At 43.9% G+C, this 17482-nt stretch overlaps 8 protein-coding genes across 8 annotated transcripts; 2 read left to right on the forward strand and 6 right to left on the reverse strand.

The window, feature by feature from the left end:
- Positions 1 to 555: 555 nt before the first annotated feature.
- On the reverse strand, positions 556 to 911 carry SS1G_06038 (predicted protein; the record flags this gene model as incomplete). The annotated part of the gene is made up of 2 exons (XM_001593066.1): positions 556 to 713; positions 776 to 911. 2 exons carry the CDS (start codon positions 909 to 911, stop codon positions 556 to 558), a joined length of 294 nt encoding a protein of 97 aa, XP_001593116.1.
- A 617-nt stretch (positions 912 to 1528) lies between these two features.
- Positions 1529 to 1953, reverse strand: SS1G_06039 (predicted protein; the record flags this gene model as incomplete). Its single annotated transcript, XM_001593067.1, has 3 exons — positions 1529 to 1571; positions 1756 to 1789; positions 1854 to 1953. 3 exons carry the CDS (start codon positions 1951 to 1953, stop codon positions 1529 to 1531), a joined length of 177 nt encoding a protein of 58 aa, XP_001593117.1.
- A 1619-nt stretch (positions 1954 to 3572) lies between these two features.
- On the forward strand, positions 3573 to 4541 carry SS1G_06040 (predicted protein; the record flags this gene model as incomplete). The annotated part of the gene is made up of 1 exon (XM_001593068.1): positions 3573 to 4541. The coding sequence occupies one exon, from the start codon at positions 3573 to 3575 to the stop codon at positions 4539 to 4541; it is 969 nt and encodes a 322-aa protein (XP_001593118.1).
- A 244-nt stretch (positions 4542 to 4785) lies between these two features.
- SS1G_06041 (hypothetical protein) lies at positions 4786 to 5830 on the reverse strand (the record flags this gene model as incomplete). The annotated part of the gene is made up of 2 exons (XM_001593069.1): positions 4786 to 5763; positions 5825 to 5830. 2 exons carry the CDS (start codon positions 5828 to 5830, stop codon positions 4786 to 4788), a joined length of 984 nt encoding a protein of 327 aa, XP_001593119.1.
- A 2825-nt stretch (positions 5831 to 8655) lies between these two features.
- SS1G_06042 (predicted protein) lies at positions 8656 to 8921 on the reverse strand (the record flags this gene model as incomplete). The annotated part of the gene is made up of 2 exons (XM_001593070.1): positions 8656 to 8743; positions 8905 to 8921. The coding sequence occupies 2 exons, from the start codon at positions 8919 to 8921 to the stop codon at positions 8656 to 8658; spliced, it is 105 nt and encodes a 34-aa protein (XP_001593120.1).
- Positions 8922 to 9426: 505 nt separating this feature from the next.
- On the reverse strand, positions 9427 to 10437 carry SS1G_06043 (predicted protein; the record flags this gene model as incomplete). Its single annotated transcript, XM_001593071.1, has 4 exons — positions 9427 to 9502; positions 9561 to 9672; positions 10039 to 10177; positions 10417 to 10437. The coding sequence occupies 4 exons, from the start codon at positions 10435 to 10437 to the stop codon at positions 9427 to 9429; spliced, it is 348 nt and encodes a 115-aa protein (XP_001593121.1).
- A 418-nt stretch (positions 10438 to 10855) lies between these two features.
- On the forward strand, positions 10856 to 12993 carry SS1G_06044 (hypothetical protein; the record flags this gene model as incomplete). Its single annotated transcript, XM_001593072.1, has 4 exons — positions 10856 to 11044; positions 11103 to 11134; positions 11213 to 12352; positions 12411 to 12993. The coding sequence occupies 4 exons, from the start codon at positions 10856 to 10858 to the stop codon at positions 12991 to 12993; spliced, it is 1944 nt and encodes a 647-aa protein (XP_001593122.1).
- Positions 12994 to 14148: 1155 nt separating this feature from the next.
- Positions 14149 to 16187, reverse strand: SS1G_06045 (hypothetical protein; the record flags this gene model as incomplete). Its single annotated transcript, XM_001593073.1, has 5 exons — positions 14149 to 15077; positions 15140 to 15482; positions 15542 to 15594; positions 15663 to 15880; positions 15946 to 16187. 5 exons carry the CDS (start codon positions 16185 to 16187, stop codon positions 14149 to 14151), a joined length of 1785 nt encoding a protein of 594 aa, XP_001593123.1.
- Between the last annotated feature and the right edge of the window lie 1295 nt (positions 16188 to 17482).

The following is a 17482-nucleotide window of genomic DNA, read 5'->3' on the forward strand; positions in this document are numbered from 1 at the left end:
CACACTAGTGAAGAAGTTAAGCTTTCAGGGTCGATGGATCGTTTATGAGAGATATCAAAAAGGCGGAGTGCATTAAAACGCGGGTTTGATGATCCAGCTTCATGCACATCAGATCCAAAGTATCATAGTATGCCATTAACCATGACAACGACTTTGATATCGCCGAATAGTATCACTTCTATTACCTAAAATCAAGGAAGCAACCAAAAACGAGCGAACTCATAGACAGATCTTCAGGTCATAAGGGACAACAGATGAGATCTATCAAAAAATGTAAGTATCCGAACACGTTCAGAGTTCGCAGGTTCATCATCCGAACCTTTCGACCGACTTCGGACCTTGGAAAGATTGCTGTAACAGTGGCTATTCACATGATGAGCTACTCATGTAGAGGTTGGTGTATCCCCCTGAGTAGTGCTTTGGACACAACGTATAATCGAGCACTCGAAATCAATTTGGCATAACTATAACTTGAAAACTCTGAAGAACCCAAACACGACAGTATGTAGCATCACGTGACACCAGGTCAACGTTTGTTTGGCACATCTCCTTCAATTAAGATGGAAAAGAAGCTCCCGCCTGGCTTGTCTCAGGCTGTTGTCGTCTAATCCTTTCCTGATTTACCTTCCATTCTCGTTCCAATTGTGCCTTTTTCTGCATGATCGATGGATTGAGAAATGGCTGTGGAGTTGCAAATCCGTTAAACTCTACGACTGTAGATGATAGTAAGCTCAATATCATAGCATAGAACCTAAAAGGGCGGTGCGAAACTAACCTTTGATACTGTCGCCTCTTGCACATACCGATACCTCATTTCTTGGTCGGGCAGGCTGGCTGTAGGACAAGGTCAATGGATTTGATCGAGGTGGACATGGAGGACCTTTAATCAAGGGACGTTTCGAGTCGGACATGATCTTAAGTGGTGGCATTCAATACTGAATGTCAAGAACTAAATCTTACCTTGATTTTCGAGTTCTCCTCAACAATGAAATGTTCCAAAGCGGAATGCGCATATAAATATGACACTAGTCTTCATTCAGGCTAGCTCAACTTTTCTGATATTGGAGAAAGACATCAGCAGAAACGATCAGAGTTATAAATGAATAAAACTTTCTATTTTTTACTTTGAGGTTGAATAAAAAAGTTGAGATGATGCTTATCAATACCAAATATAAAGAGCATAGGAGAACGGCTGCACTTCTCTTCATCTCACCATTACCTAGCTAACTTGCTCTCGGTGAAGCCCCGGTGTTGGGTTTCTTAAGACCAGAAAGAGTATCAGATTGAATTGATTGATTCTCTAGCTAAGCAGTTAAGCTGCGAGCATATATTCAAAAAAATGAAGGAATAGGTTGGGTATTCGGCCTTCGGAATTAAAGTGCTTTGAAATCAAAATATTGAAAGCAAACAAACAGTATACCAAAAAGGAAAGAATGAATTAAAAGTTGAGTTTTGTTTGCTCCTTATATGCATATGTACTATATATGCATATGCTGCCAAGATCTCAGGAGGTCAACACCCGGTGAGCTCAAGGAGCATGCTCCAATTTCGATTTTCCAACAATTTTCTTTCTGAAAAGAAAGCCATGATTAGAATGATCTGTAATGGGTAGTTTCCAAATTTCATGTGTTTTTGAACGACTGCCATTATCAATTCTTCTCGTGCTTCTTCTCAACAATTGATCATTATACGAGATTTACAAAAAGAGTTTTGTTATATATCTCACGTTTTGTTCACTTCTTTCTAATATCATACATATACCAACACTCATAATGTACTTTTCTTACTTCTTGAAACTTGGCTCACAAGTTGAAATTAGAAGATATAGGTTACCTATAATTTCAGAAACTCACTCAAATAGCTTGGGGTCTGGTTTAGTAATCTCGCATTGAATTGAGTGTCAAAGTGCATTTTACACTCCGTCATCAAGTGACGATTAGAAGTTCGATTCATTTTTTATCTCCATCGCAACAACATCCTTATATATACTGGCTATTGAGCTCTCATCATAACCTTACATCAAAGTTTACAAACTCAAATCCCCCAAATTTGCCTTCAATTCTTTCAAGTCTCCCTTATCCTAACTTTCGTGTCATCTCACCATCCGCAGCTTTTCACTGCCCCTTCCCCCCATTGGCAAACAAAAGACGCCGTTGCATAAAATATCTCTATCCCAGCCCTAAACTCTGTGCCTGCAGGGAACCAAGATGGTTTCTTCTTTGGTGCTATGAATTTTTCTCCTCCAATGATTGATGTCAGTCAGAGAGCCCTCTACTGAACAGATAGCACGAGTGTGTCTGCGAACTTGGCTTAATTATATTTTGGATGTTTTGTATGTTAGGATGTCCCAGAATATCATGTATGGAAAATTCGTTGCTGGTTTCTTCTCTCATGCACAAAGTTCTCAATACCGTGCCACCAACAACCTTCTTTCCTCCCTCTTCCTCCTTCAGGAAATATCCGCAATTCTCACATTTTTCGGGCAATTTTTTCAGCACCATTCCATTAGCCGTGACTGAAGCTTTTCTTCTCCACGTACTGGAATCTTCTCGAATTTCTCAGTGGCAGTAAGAAGTTTTAGGATGATGACTTCGAAAGACCTGCAGTTGTCGTTTATGGAGAATAGGGAACCTGGAATATGGTTAACCCATGAAACAGAAAGAATCCTTCAACTCAGCGAGAAGTAGCGACTTGGTATTGACGGATTTTTTGTCTCGGGGAGATAAGAGAGGTTAGTTCTTGCGTGATCCATATATCACGTTTCGTCACAGCGTGTTGCTTCTTTGGGAGAATTAATGCCATTTTATAGGACGCATATCAATTAAATTGATTCTATGAATATGAGAAGAAAAGAGAGTCATTGTGAGAGAATCTGATACAAAGGAGACGAAAAGAGACAACGAAAGTATATTTGGTGTATTCCGTAGTCCCCGAACTTCATTTGGTACGCGTAAAGCTCCTAGCGGGGCCGTCCACATGATAAGTGGACTCTGCATGAGGGGTCCATCCAAACCCCATAAACCACCATTCCATTGACCTAGCGCAACCCCCTCAATCTCACATCATGGGAATCATTCCCAAGTTTCTCGGCGTTATAGAATTTCCCGTGGAGATTCTAAAAGGCCGAGAAGATCCGTTCCTATCTACACTATCTTGATCCAAGCACCGAGTGATTGCGCATTTTATATATATCCGTTGTGGAGATCGGTGGATAATGGACGTTGAATGGAGTGGGAATCTTTTCGTTTCACTGAATGAAGATATGTCTGTGGATTGAAAGGATCGCGCTCCGGTAAGCGCTAGATGATGATGTAGAGTTAGAGATACTGGTTTGCTAGGCACCTATGCAGTTACTAAAACTATTTAAAGTGATTCTAAAAGAACCTCATTGCTCGCAGGTTTGTCTGATACTCTAGTAGAAACCTTCTGTTCTTCTGGCTGCTTGCAAAGTTCAAGGTTGTTTGGGATACAGTATCAACAACAAAGTATTTCAATCTCACTTCACAATAGCACTTTATAGAAAGGTTCATCCAGTCCGTCACATCGAATCAAGTTCCATCACATCCACAACCATGCAAGCGATTAAGGAACTATCCCTCACAACTGGCACAGTCATAATGGACGTCGTGCTTCCCACCACAAAAATCATGGCTCCCTCCCTCCTAAAGAATAAAGTCTCTATCCTCTCCGTCCCCCGCAGCACTCACACATATGGTTCCCACCCACGCCAAACCCTCGATCTCTACCCCTCTAGCAACACTTCCAATTCCTCCCCCATACTAATTTACCTCTACGGCGGTGGTCTCATCCGCGGCGACAAAACCCTTGATATACCATTCCTCGAGAACCTCGTATATCACAATCTAGGCGCTTTTTTCTCCAAACGAGGCATCACAACCATTATTCCAGACTATCGACGGGTGGACAGCGAAATCGGTGGGGAAGGGGCCATCTACCCCAGCGGAGCGGAAGATATATCCACCGTCCTCCAATGGCTCTCCAAAACCGATCTACTTGATGGCAAAGGAAATAAAAGAGATGTGTACCTTATGGGTAATTCAGCAGGAGGCCTTCACATCGCCACGTATCTTCTCGAACCTCGGTTTCTAGAGGAGAGAAAATCGTGGCAGGGAGGATCTAATGTGACATTGAAAGGAGTCGTTAAAGTCGGAGCTCCGTATAATTTCGATGGATCGCGGGCTGACCGAAAAGATATGTTAGATCGGTATTATGGGAGTGATGAAAACATCCAAACGAAGAGTCCCTGTGGCTTGTTGAAAGCAGTAGGAGAAAGTAAGAAGTCAAGAGAGGAATTGGGAATTCCGAAATTACTGGTTATGAATTCGGAGTGGGACCCTGTGGATGAGATTCTGAAGTCCAACGATGATTTTGTGAAGCTAGGGGAGGAGGTTTGGGGAGAGAAGATTGAGGTTATCAAGATTCAAGGCCATAATCATATTAGTCCGCCAATGGCTTTAAGTAGTGGAGAAGGAGAAGAATGGGGCGAGCAGGTGGCAAGATGGATCAGAGGCAATGCTTAAATTTTGTGAAAGCTACAGTTATATCCGTTCTGTCTGAAATAGCTCTTCATTGGAGATAGGGAGGAACCTTGGCGTTGGGCACTTAGCGTTATATATGCAAGATTTTCCGGAAATGTGTCAGTTAAGACAATATGTGATATGTTTTCGAAGAGGTGTTAAGAAAGATGACAACTTTTGCGAGTTAATTTGACTTCTAGGGTATCCATTTCCAACTTCCCGAACGCCATAACAATGCCCAAAATCCCTAAGCCTCAAAACTATCATTCAAATATCTCACGAAAGTCTCCTTAATCCTCCCGACAGTCACCGCATTAGTCCTCTGCAGACTGATGAACTGTCTCCTCAACCGCTGCAACGCCGGTAATCCTACCGGATTTCCAGGTAATTCCACCACTAGTTCGTCTCCTTTTGAATCTTTCCCTACACTGACTTCTCCGCCGCCTTCGCCTGGGTGATCTTTGCTCCATTCCAATATTCGATTGAGAACCGTCTGGGTAATTTTATCCAACTCATATAAAAATCCCTCGCTACTGTGAACCTTTGCAACTGTCGCTGCGTTCGGCTTCACTATCTTTCTTTTCCCCTCAGAATCATCCCCGATTATAGCATCCCAAATAGCATCTCCGGGCACGTTTTCATCCTCCCACACAACTGTAAATAACGGTGAGTCCCAACGAACCATCGCATTCGGTTCTTCGTATCGAAACACCAGATTCTCCCAATTATCCTTTTCGTATGCTTTGTCTTCCTCTTTAACCTCGGCGATTGCCGCAGATTGTTCCGACTGTGACGTATTCTTTCGTTTCAACCGCGCCTCATTAACCTCCTTGGCTTTATCAGCAGGAACCCCTACGTGCATAACACAGCAACCTGTCCGCATAGCCTTTGCCTCGCAAAATAATTGGTATCTCCAGCCTTTGATATAGTTTCCTCCATCCAATATCACCACATCTTTATTACTCAACACTCTCTTCACCGCAGCGTATATTGTAGCCCGCGCATCTTTCTCGCTCGCATTATTCGATCGCTCATTGATGGATTTAGATTCGAGATTATATACTTCCCGGGGAATGGCGAGGGTATGATCTGAGATGAGGTGGACGCGAAGGGAGGAAGAAGGACTACTGGGGGGAAGGGAGGATATTTTCGCGAGGAAGTATTCGCGGAGCTGAGTAGCCCGGTAAGTTTTGCCGGAGGTAGGGTAGCCCGTTAATATTATGAGCTGCCAGATAAATACCAGTGTTAGTGGTATTGGGGGTTATGCATTTGAGGAGCGTACTTACCGGCATGATTAATGGATGTATGTGGAATTACTTACTGGTTTGTGCGATCATACATTCAGTCGGTGGAGTGGAAAAATCTCTCGGGTCCCCGCGTAGCTAGACCGGATAAGAATCCGTCACGTGGTGATAAAGATGCCCCTCCATCGATACGTGAACTTGCGACGAATGAAAAATATATTCCAAAGATTTAATGTTATACGTTCTGAAAGTTAGGGTATTCCTGTAAAAACATCACGAAACAGGGCCAATTGTCCCGAATCCAATTTGATCGGTTTAACTAACTCATTCTCAGTCCTTTCTTACCAGCCCAAGTCATATCATACATCTATTATCCGCTGAATATACGAAGCGATTACTATCAGTCCTCAATATTCACGCCAGCCTTTTTGTATAATATCCTCTGGTTACCGTTCCATTTCTTCTTAGTCTAGCTCTACCACTTTTTGACTGCACTTCAGATACTTCATTCACTTTTCGTAGTGTCTTAATATTGGCACCTACTCGTGTCACTCCACAGCCTCACTCACGCACGTTCGGATACTCGCTTGAGGCGGTACAACGTGATTGAAATCGTAGCCAGCTGAGGACTGAAAGCTGTGTTTTAATTTGCGAAGATTCATAGACCAGTAATAGCTGGCGAATTACAAGTCACTCGGTCGTGCTCAAACACGAGGGTCATTTTCCAATTGAATTGTAGGTTGGCGGCTCAAGTGAGAGCTCACTATTTGTATGTTATCGTCGTGCAACACGCTTGACGTCTTTTTCTAGGAAAGCTATCCCTGAACGTTACACGGCACTTTAGCGAAGCTCACAGTGCATCAGAAATCGTGCCAATGGAGAGATAGCAGGGCTTGTTATCCATTGCGTGATATTTCGTGTTCGGAATGATGCAGATTAGTTGGATCTAATCAATCTTCTTGCATCATGAGTCGCATGCAAACATGTGAAATGTAAGTGAGCGGAGTCTGGACCATCTACTCGGTCTGTACCACACATTATGGTTGAGGTGAATTTCTCCCTCCCTTCCGAATGCCCTATTAGAGTGATATTTGACGCATGGCTTGAAATCTGTTCAATGACTTCAAGCCAGTCTGAAGTTTGGGCACCTCCGTGACACCCATGCTGGAATATGCAAAACTTGTTGCATAGTACCTTGGCTGTAAGAAATATAGCTGCTCAACCTTCTTGAGGCATTGGAACCTCCAGCGTCTAAACGGACAATATTGCTTGGTATGATCAACATGAATGCTGAAAAATTCCTGGGATAACTGAGTGCTGAACGGAATGAACGGGGCCTTTCGCCTGGAAGCAAGAATACTAAGAGACTTTCTTGGGCATTATAGCCTGAATGATCGCGTGTGAAGTGTAGAAGCCTCGGACCGTCTCGGTGAGGGTGACATTCTTAGAATTGTCTATCCCGAACCTTGCTTGTGTGCTGTTCCTGAAGTGTACAAAGCCGTGGAACATAGGACATTATCCAAAAGTTCCGAATCTGGAGTTTAGACTTGTAGCTCCATACATGTTCCGTACTGCCGAAAGCTTTGAACTTCCAATTGTTATTGAACTTTATAAAATTTCTTTTACTTTTTGTCATCGTACAGTGACAGGCCAGCATGAAAGTGGATTATCGCAGGCGCCATGCCGAAAAATCGCGCAGAGGAAAATAGAAAATTTGCACCTGCCCTTGTTCAATTGAGAAGGTCTCTGTCTTCTTGGCCTCATTGCGTCCACCACAAATTTGATATTATCATGTCATACAAAAAGTAGGTACCGCGAAGAGGACCGCACGAGAAAGACTCATCGTGTGTTCGCAATTTGAAACCCTTGGTGCTGGATCTGTAGTTAATGAAGGCCTTGCAAAGAGTTCCTCCATGGATTCTCTATGGTGTGATAAAAAATTGAATGCTACTCCGCGTACAGGCAGAAAGCGAATACGCGTATCAGAAATTGACGGACAGCTTCATGTTCGACCCATGTAATATGTGCAGTAATGAATTGCTTGCAGGCTTGAAATGATGCAGCTGAGATAACGTTTCCATTGGCCAGGTGAATGAAACTATCAATGATACGGGGCGACAACTTGCAGGAAAGAGCTGGAGAGCTGATGGATTGCATGCCAATCAATTTTCCAATCAACCACACAGAGAGACCAGCGCATCGAGAGACGCTTGCTAATGGCTACACCATTTTCCCATCCGGACGTGCAATTGATTGATGTGGGAAAGTTGCCGAAAACTCCTTGGACATTCCGCGCATCTTTATGCTCATCATACAGAAAGTATACATCCTTCTAATTGCAAAGCGATGTACGTACCAAAAAAAGGATGCACGATGAATCATGATCTTCATTTCAAGAATTTAGAGTTTCTATCCCCTGAACTATCTCACGTTGTGGCCTTGTGGGAGGAAAAGATCGTCGGATGTAATCAAAGGAAAACCTTCTAGTTTATGCTCTGAGCCATCAAAACTTCAAACAAATTGACAATAGACAAGTGCGGGTAAGGGGCTTCTTCCGTCCGGCTCAGGGCACAACTATTCAACCGATCTCCAAATACGAACGATAGTGTGTTCCATGGATTTCTCGAATAAAAGCCGAAATTATAATCTTATTATTATCAGTAATGAATGATGTTACCTTCTCGTTTTTGATGTTGCCAAGTTCCAATATTTGATAAGGCTAGAAAAAGGGTGACACTGACCTGTGGAGGAAAGCCTTGAAGGACATACCTTTTGCTTGTTATGATACACAACTTCCCTTGACTTCACGTCTTGTCGAATGAACTGAGCCTTGACTAACTGACCCTGATGTTGCATAATCTTTCTCGGGAAGTTTAGAGTTCAGAAAAGAGAAAAACGGCAAGTGGGATCATCTTCCTCTCCGTGATAAGGATCACAAACCTGTTTATAGCCTCATTTTTACTGAATGTGGCTTAGTCTCTGGACCATTTTCATTCATAATATGCTTTCCAATATACTCAGCAAAGTACTTATGCATGCACGTTTTCAAGAATCTATCACATTTTTGATATTCCTCGGCGGACGTCGTCATCCCATTTCTATCCCTGACCAAGCAACCTTACACTGTACAGGAAGCCATTTTTTCTTTTCGTGCCTTCAGATTGTTCAGTGTTCAGTGTGCAATGGACTTTTCCCAGAATCACAGGCTAAAAGTAGAGAAAATCTGCTGCAGCTCCTGTTCATCTCATCCATACACAACCTGGTTGATGGAGGGGTCATGCAGTAATTCACATCAATGGCCCATATTTATTTTAAGAGAAACAGAATCGATACCAGGATATCAACAAGGCAGGTGTGAGGACTTTCAGTCAAAATGCAAGGTATATCCGTAATTTTGGTGAGTCGTGAAGGGGTGACCATTTAGCCAGCCAGTGATATCAACTCATCAGCTCGTGGCTAATTCAAACGAGGAAAGCGATTCAAAAGAAGAGACAACGCATCAATGTCTCACATGGCAGGAGGACCCTCGTTAACAAATCAATTACCCTGGTCCTTTCACACATTTCACTAACCATTTCACTAATATCACATATCCTTGGTTTTTGTTCGCTTCGTGCGTTTCCTACCTTGTCTCCTCAATTTGGTTACCATTGAAAAGCATAAGTGCCCAACCTCCCCCACCTTGGACGAACTCTTCTTTTCTTTCCATTCTCATTCATCCTTTACCTTGCTCACGTCTCAATCAGCCTCTTTGACTGTCGCCCAAGACCAAACATACTTCGCCCTTACTCCAGTTCTTGTATATTGCGGATCCCCCTTTAAAGCTGCCCAACTTGTCTTGCTTGTCCTTCTTGCAAACATACCAACAGAGATCATCCAGCCGGATTGTTCTTATCATCAACATCAGTTATTATTTCTCGCTCATACCACAAGGCCGTGGCCATAAGAGTAGTATCTCAACAAATAGTTCCGCAACACATTCGACAAAGCACACTGCCGTTGCTTCAATAAAAAAAGGATCCCAAATGACTTGCACGGAGACTTTGACCATTCTCCCGGAAACCATGGCAGGCTTCGACACACCATCACATTCCAGGAAGGCATCCGCCAGGTATATTGTTTTTTTCTATTTCGCGCGTTGTTTTGATTTGCGTTGAGAGTTTGCTTTTGCTTTTACTGCTAGAATCCCGGATGTTTTTATGTTCCCAGAAAATTCATGTACCTTTCATTTAACGACACAAGATTTCCAATAATACCCGGACGTTCCAAGGACATTCCCCAGGCACAAATCCAGATTTCCCAAGTTTTCCAGGAACCCATAGGATATTCGATGGTCTTACCGTGTATCCACACGGCGAGAGGATGCTTCACCTCTTCGGAGGTTGCGAGAGCATTCTGACAAAATTATGAAATATCAAACAAGAGACCTCCGGTCTTGGGTGAGTATATACCTACCCGAAATGGACATCGGACTGCAAATTTCTCTTTATACACCGGAAGGACCCGAATTTCCAATGGACCCAGACACCAAATTCTTTTCCAGGTGCCCTATTCGCTGTATCCGAAGTCAGAAGGATCCTTCTCGCCGACAATTCCGAGATGTGGGGCTCGCATATCCTGCGAGCGCATCGAACCTTTCCGGTACTATCAGTCATCTCAACAATAGCCTTCAACCCGCGTGCAGGGCCAGCTGCATGCCAGATGACAACAAACTCCCGGCTATACTGTCCAGATTGTTTCTACATGCAGTTTCCATGCATTAGGATACCCATCACTCGTCTTTCAACTACTTCCCACATTGGACACCATGGATTTATTTTCCTATTCAACTACCGCTTGTGGAATTACCTGCTCAAACGACACTCCGGGGAACTATCACAGGAAGTAACTGGCTATTCCGGTCAGTTACGGTGCTTTATCAAGCATCAGGCATCAATTATGCCACTGAGTACGTAACCTACTCGATGTCGACTACAAGTCTGACAATAATCCCCTATAACACGGTCGAGCATCAACTAACCTTGATATTGTTTTCTTTTGAGCAGAAGGATTTCACAATCAACAAAACCATCCATGGAGACATCTACATCACAAGGAACACAAGGAAGACCAGCCCGTATGGATGCCAAGGACTTTCCAGGATCTACCACCCTTTCTCATTTGTTCATGTTTATTGCCCTGGATGTTCAACCATTTGCCCTGGATGCCCTCGACATAACTGCCCGGAATCGACCATTAGATGCTCATGGCGAATCCCACATGGTCTGTAGAATACCCTCTATACTTTTTAAAGATGAAAACTAACGTATTGCTGCTACAGGACTCTCTGGATGCTGTTGTCTTGATTTATTTGTTTTTCTTTCTGTTTTATTTGCAATTGTGGTTATTTCAATAGCGTTTGCACATCACACTAACCTAGATCTTGTGTAGCGGTTTCCATTCAAGAGCCCCATTCCAAGGAACAACCGGATTTTCTTTGCGTCATACAGAACCTACCCAGGGGCAGTACAGTGGATTATCCTGGAACGGAAAAAGTGAGGGTTTACAGTACCCACGCCGTGATTCTACTTCCCAAGGACCCAGCGGATTTTCTGATTCTTCTCTTTACATACCGGTAGCTCAGATGATAAGTCAACGGTGGCCCACCGATTTGACTACTGATCTAGAGTCAGTGGAAATGACTCGCTTCTCATCCAAGGAATCATCAAGGACAGTTCAATCAACATCGACATCTGAGTCTTTGCCAATGGGATACTATCCCAATGCCTCTCAGGCATCATATCAAATGTCTTCTGCAAGATCAGATGTTAAAGGTAGATCAGCTAGCCCACCAAATTCTGTTCTGTATACCCCAACAGCACAATTTGATCTTCAATCCACATTCGGCACATTCCAGTACCCAGGAGCAGATGAAATGGCGGGAAATGATTACCAAGTACCGGTCACCAGTGGATTTCAGCAGCCACCCACTTTGTCATTGACAACAGGAGGATTTGAAATGTTTCCCGGCAGTCATGGATTGCCAACAAGTATGACAGCAGCTTCTAGCTCCATTTCCAGTTATGTTCACAGCGCACAAGAGTCTGTTTTCTTCGACAGTCCTATATTAGGATCTCCAGACATGTGGGATGCTGCTTTACTTGAATCTGCAAAACCACACACACCCGAAGCCGATGAATCATGGACTCTTCCACCACAAATGATGTCTTCAATAAACAGCCCACCGGATTACTCCCCTACTGAAGGCCGATCGCCAAGGTATGTTCAAGGCCTTCCAGATTTCATGGATTCACCTCCTTACAAGACCGGCGACAGGACCATAAGGAAGCCAATGGGACCAAGAGCTTCCAAAGTTGCTAGTGACACCAATGCCAGACGTGTCCCAGGAACCGAGATGCCAGAGGAGTCCTTCAAGTTGATGGGACGTTCCAGTCTCGACGCTGATAATTCAGCTCGTGATCATCATTTATATCATAATGTGACCACCAAATCTGATGGATTATACCACTGCCCATGGGAAGGAACTTCCTCATGCCAACACAAGCCAGAGAAGCTCAAGTGCAACTACGAGTAGGATCCATATACTCCCTCTAAAAATAACTATCAAGCTAACCGTTTTACCCTGCAGCAAATTTGTCGACTCTCACTTGAAGCCATACCGCTGCAAGATCGCGGCATGCGCGGACAACAAATTTTCATCCACGGCCTGTTTACTCCGTCATGAGAGAGAAGCCCACGCCATGCATGGACATGGAGATAAGCCATTCCTTTGCAAGTATGACGGCTGCGAGCGCGGCGTCACTGGCAATGGTTTCCCACGCCGCTGGAACCTTTATGACCACATGAAGCGTGTGCACAGTGATCCATGCACATCCAGGAGTGCCGGTGGATCCCCACCGCCTACAGAAAAGCCAGCCACTGGCTCCAAGAAGCGTAAGCAGGATGCCATTACGGAGCCAAGTACCTCGGACAAGGAAGCCGTCAAGAGAGTCAAGACACCCCCAGTTGTTAACCAACAACCTTCCTTGATTGAGATTTATCACCAAAGTGAACAGCGACTCCAGGAGGCTGTGAAACAATTGCATGATCCTAAGAGTGCAAACGGAATGACCAATTTGAGAAACGCGAGCGACTGCATCAAAATGATGGCGCAGACTCTTCAAAAAATCAACCAGGCAACTCCTGCCATGAGCCGCACATGGACTGAATGAGGTCTTTGATTAAAGACATTGAGGATTATTGTAAGCTCACTCCTACTATTACTCTCGTCCATGATGCGTTTGACTAACAAGTCCTTCATAGCACATCTGCACATCCCGGACTTGTCCCCACAAGGATCTCTTTCCACCAAGGATGCAACGCAGCGGATCCAGCCCGCTCAGACGATCCTGTGAGGAACCCCAGGACATCATAACATTCGACAGAATAAAAGTCATGGAACCAGTCATGCATATATCTCCCTGAATGAAATACCCAGCCAAGGGGCATGATTTCTCATGGCAGTGCCGAGGATTACCACTCGGAAGCAGACAGTATCAGTCTGTCTTTTTGAACTCCACAATAGAATTACTTAACTCCTGGATTTTGCATATTATTTTGCATATTGTTTGTACTAGATAGATGCCAACCTACAAGGCTAGCTTGGCAGTAAGAAGGACCAGGGGATGAGGTGGGTCACCGAGGAAGAAGAAAAAAAGAAAGAGAAAAAGGAGTGATGTTTTTTATTGTTGGTTTAAGTTATGGTTTGGGGATTGTTTGGTTCAATGTGACGTGGTTTGTTAACGTCAGGTTTAGTTCGGGAGATATGGATTGGTCAAAAAGCTCTATAGCAATCACACAGGCCGGCAGGTACTTCTTGGAAAGAATTTGGGAGGACAGATACCATTGGGATTTGGGGGGATGATTTTTACATTTAAATAGATACCTAGGGTTTATAACGGGAAGGATTGGACTGGATTGGATAACAGGATGGGATTGAAATTTATGTTTTATAGAGATTGATTGTTGTGTGTCGAGGATATAAACTGTGAAGTGTAGATTCCCCATGTAGATCTCTCCACAGTTGATTTATATCATATGTAGTGTTCATCACCATGGTGGTTACAAATGATTATGATGAAAATTCATGTGTATATATATAATGCTTTAGGATTCAGTTTTATTAATTCCTGAATTATTAATATAATATTTATTATCAGAGTTTCTAATTTCTCATTTCGCAAGTTTCAAACATATCATATCAAAGTAGTGGGTATATCCAAGAAAGACACGACCAATAAACCCATTTATCAATCCGTCGAAAACAACCATTTCTAAGTCCGCTACGCACCCACTCCTGGAAAGAAAAGTATGCCCTTATATCTTTATTAAGCAACAGTTCCCTTAACCTGCTTCATCTCATCAACTTTGAAATCCTCCCACATGCCCACGAACACGAAACACGGTATTAGGAACACTGTCCCCGCAACCGCCAACCATTTCATACTCTCCCCATATGCAAACCATACTGCGTTTCTCTCCATGCTTCCCACTGGATACTGTAGCTGCGCGGCCAAATTACCGTATAACTGTGCCGCTAGCGCTTCATCTGTGATCTTTTGCGCGAGCGCCGCCGGGAATTTATTTGTGTAGATTGCTCCGGAGATGGCAACACCGATGGCACCACCTACCGATGTGAAGAGCCCAATTAGTGCTAACATGGATGCGACGCCTTTGTGGGGCGCGGCGGCCATAACGGCCATTTGTTCGCAGATGACGACGGTGCCTCCGGAAAAGGCGATGAAGATTTGACACATGATGACGTATCCGAGAGGGTGGTCTGGCTGGCGGAAATGGATCATGAGACCTACGCCTAGGATTTGTAGGGGGACGGCGAAATACAGCGCTAGCCATTTGAAACGCCCCGTGACGCGGATGGCGTAGGAGATTACTACGGCCCAGAAACAGGAGCCGATGGAATAGATGTTAGTTACGTAGCCTGTATGCGTAACGCTGAGATTGTGCACCGCTTGCAGGTAGTTGTAGAAGTAGGAGTCCCAGCAATAGAAGGAGATGAAGAAGAAGGCGGAGCAGAGACAGGCGCCGATGACGGTGCGGTCGGTGAGGAGTTCGAAGGGGATGAAGGATTTGCGCGCGCCGTAGCGTTCGTACAAGCCGAAGGCGATGAGGCATACAATGCCGAGGACTAGCATGGCGATGATCATGCTGGAATGCCAGCCTTGTTTTTGGTAGGAGGCGAGGGAGAAGGGGAGGAGGAAGAGCGCGAAGCCCGCGGAGATGAGGAGAAGACCGATCACTGGGAATTATATCAGATTGAGCGTCTGAATTTGCGGAAAGTGGAAAGTGAAATTAGCTTACCGTCGAATTCCCAGAAGTAGTAGCTGATGCTTTCACTCCATATGCGACCACTATCAATCTTCTTGATCAAACCCGCCTTCTTAGCTTTACCTTGATTCCACCATAGGAGTGTGAGGATCGGGATGCAAATCACCGGGGTGATGATGGCAAAAGTACCAAATCCCCATGGCCATCCACTGGTCTGGAGGAATGACTGTGCAGCGGGAGGTCCAATCCAGGTCGTTACAATATAGGGAGTAGTTGAGAACGCGAAGACTAAAGCTCGATTTTTCAAACTTGATGTATCGGCCATGAAGACATCTAGGACGTACGCCATGCCATCGAATCCTAACCAATAGAATACCTGTCGCTCTGTTAGTACCCGCGAGTAGATGTAATTTCTGGTTCGGCTTTTTTACTTACTTGTGCAGCAGCATAGGTTTCTACATTTCTGCATGCAGCCATCATGATTAGACCTGCATTTCGTTAGTTACATCCAGAACGGCTAAGAATTACTGTGACACGAAAAGTGGGGTGACAATACCTATGGTAGCACACGCAGTCATAATAGCAAATCCTTCGGCGCGACCAATCAGATCAACAAACTTAGCAATTGGGAGTCTGAAGACACCGCCAACAATGCTCGATACAATGCTGGTGGCGCCCGTCAAAGGCAAGAGAAGGAAATCAGACGTAACATAGTACGAAAGATTGTTCTGTATCTGCTGTTGCATGGAGACTACGAAGAAGACGAGGAAAATACTATAGATTTATTAGAATCTTTACTATGTGGAATCCATGAAAGACAGACATGATTGATAACTTACAATGCGTATGCCAGGTATAATTGCTTTTTGGTCCAAACTAAAGTAACGGCTTCCACTGCTTGAACACCATGCTGAGCATCCTCTACTGGTCTCTCATCTACCGATATTGATGGATCATTGATGGTTGTGTTGCGGCCGTCGTTTTTATGATCGAGACCATCAGGATATTTTGTCGATTCGGGACCGACAGCGACTTCAGATGCTAGGCCATCAGTTTTGGTTTTCCATGGCCTGAGAGGCATGTTGATCTAATTGTGAGTACCGATATCTCTATCCCGTCAATGTAACCTAGATGAGTATATGGGGAGATATTCGACTTTATTTCATGAATTAAAAGTAGACAATTGAGAATGAGGATGAGTATCTCACTTCCATAAAACATATGTGTAAGATTGCTAGCACTGCAGGGCAGAAAAGGAGAGCGAAATTACTACCTTAGTGTGTTCTCGTGCTATCCGACGAGGTTAAAATCAGCAGCTGCAGGATTGTCGCACCGTATGACTACCGTATCATATCTGGCCATGAATCAGAGCTGGCGTAACCCTTACCCCATATCAAAAATTATGGAGAGGGCTTGATCTGATAACCATACAAATGCCATTCTCTTGCGTAGGCTCTTGGCAAATCTGCTCCATTTTGCTGCATAAAAGGGCAAAGGTCCGATATCAATACGGTACGATATCCAATCATATGACGAAATGAGGAGAAGATTTTTACTGGTACGCAGCTCTAGGGTTGCAATTGGTGGGTTGGTGTGATATTAGCCTTTAATCTTACACAACCACTTTACTACCTAGGTATAGAGTAGTTGGTGGTCCGTCCAAAATTTATATTAATCGACGGATCTGATAACTTTAAAGTTTCCTCCATCTGATTAGATTTGATTAAACAAAGAGGCGAAGCTATTCATTCATTCACTTCCATTCCTCAGTAAATGGCAAGATGTCACATAATAGTTACCTAATAGTGAATGTATAGATTACAGTTATAGGAGGTGCGAAGATCGGCTGTGTTCTTCCATCTTCACGGCACATAGTAAGACTTACATACCTAGTAGGTGTAACGAAAACTTTTCCGTCTCCTCTTCCTTGTTGCTACTCTAACCTTACCACCACCCACCCCCTAGTACGCCTAGAGGGAAATGCCAATATCACGAAGAAAATTTTCATTCACCCTCCGTCCAAATTCCTTTTTGGGGACGAAGGATCATAAAAAGTGGAAAAAACCGGAGAACACTTGACAGGGGTTAGATCTGATAAAACTTTTGGTGGCGTGGAGGCATGCATTCCGCCGTTTGCACCTCTTCGGTTAATCCATTCTCGCATCGATGAAAGTTGAAACGATAAGACGATAAGACCGACTAGGGGTATGATTCCATTCACATTGATATAGATTCTATTATGAGAGAATTCGAACTATGTATGTATCCATAACAGTCAAATCTAACAACTCATTATGGACAAGCAGACCTCAAAATATCAAGATGTCGTTAAGTAAACTTTCCAGATCCTGCGCAGAATGCTTGGCATTTATTTGA

This window comes from Sclerotinia sclerotiorum, genomic scaffold (assembly GCF_000146945.2).
Source record: "Sclerotinia sclerotiorum 1980 UF-70 scaffold_7 genomic scaffold, whole genome shotgun sequence".
NCBI classification, from domain to species: domain Eukaryota; kingdom Fungi; phylum Ascomycota; class Leotiomycetes; order Helotiales; family Sclerotiniaceae; genus Sclerotinia; species Sclerotinia sclerotiorum.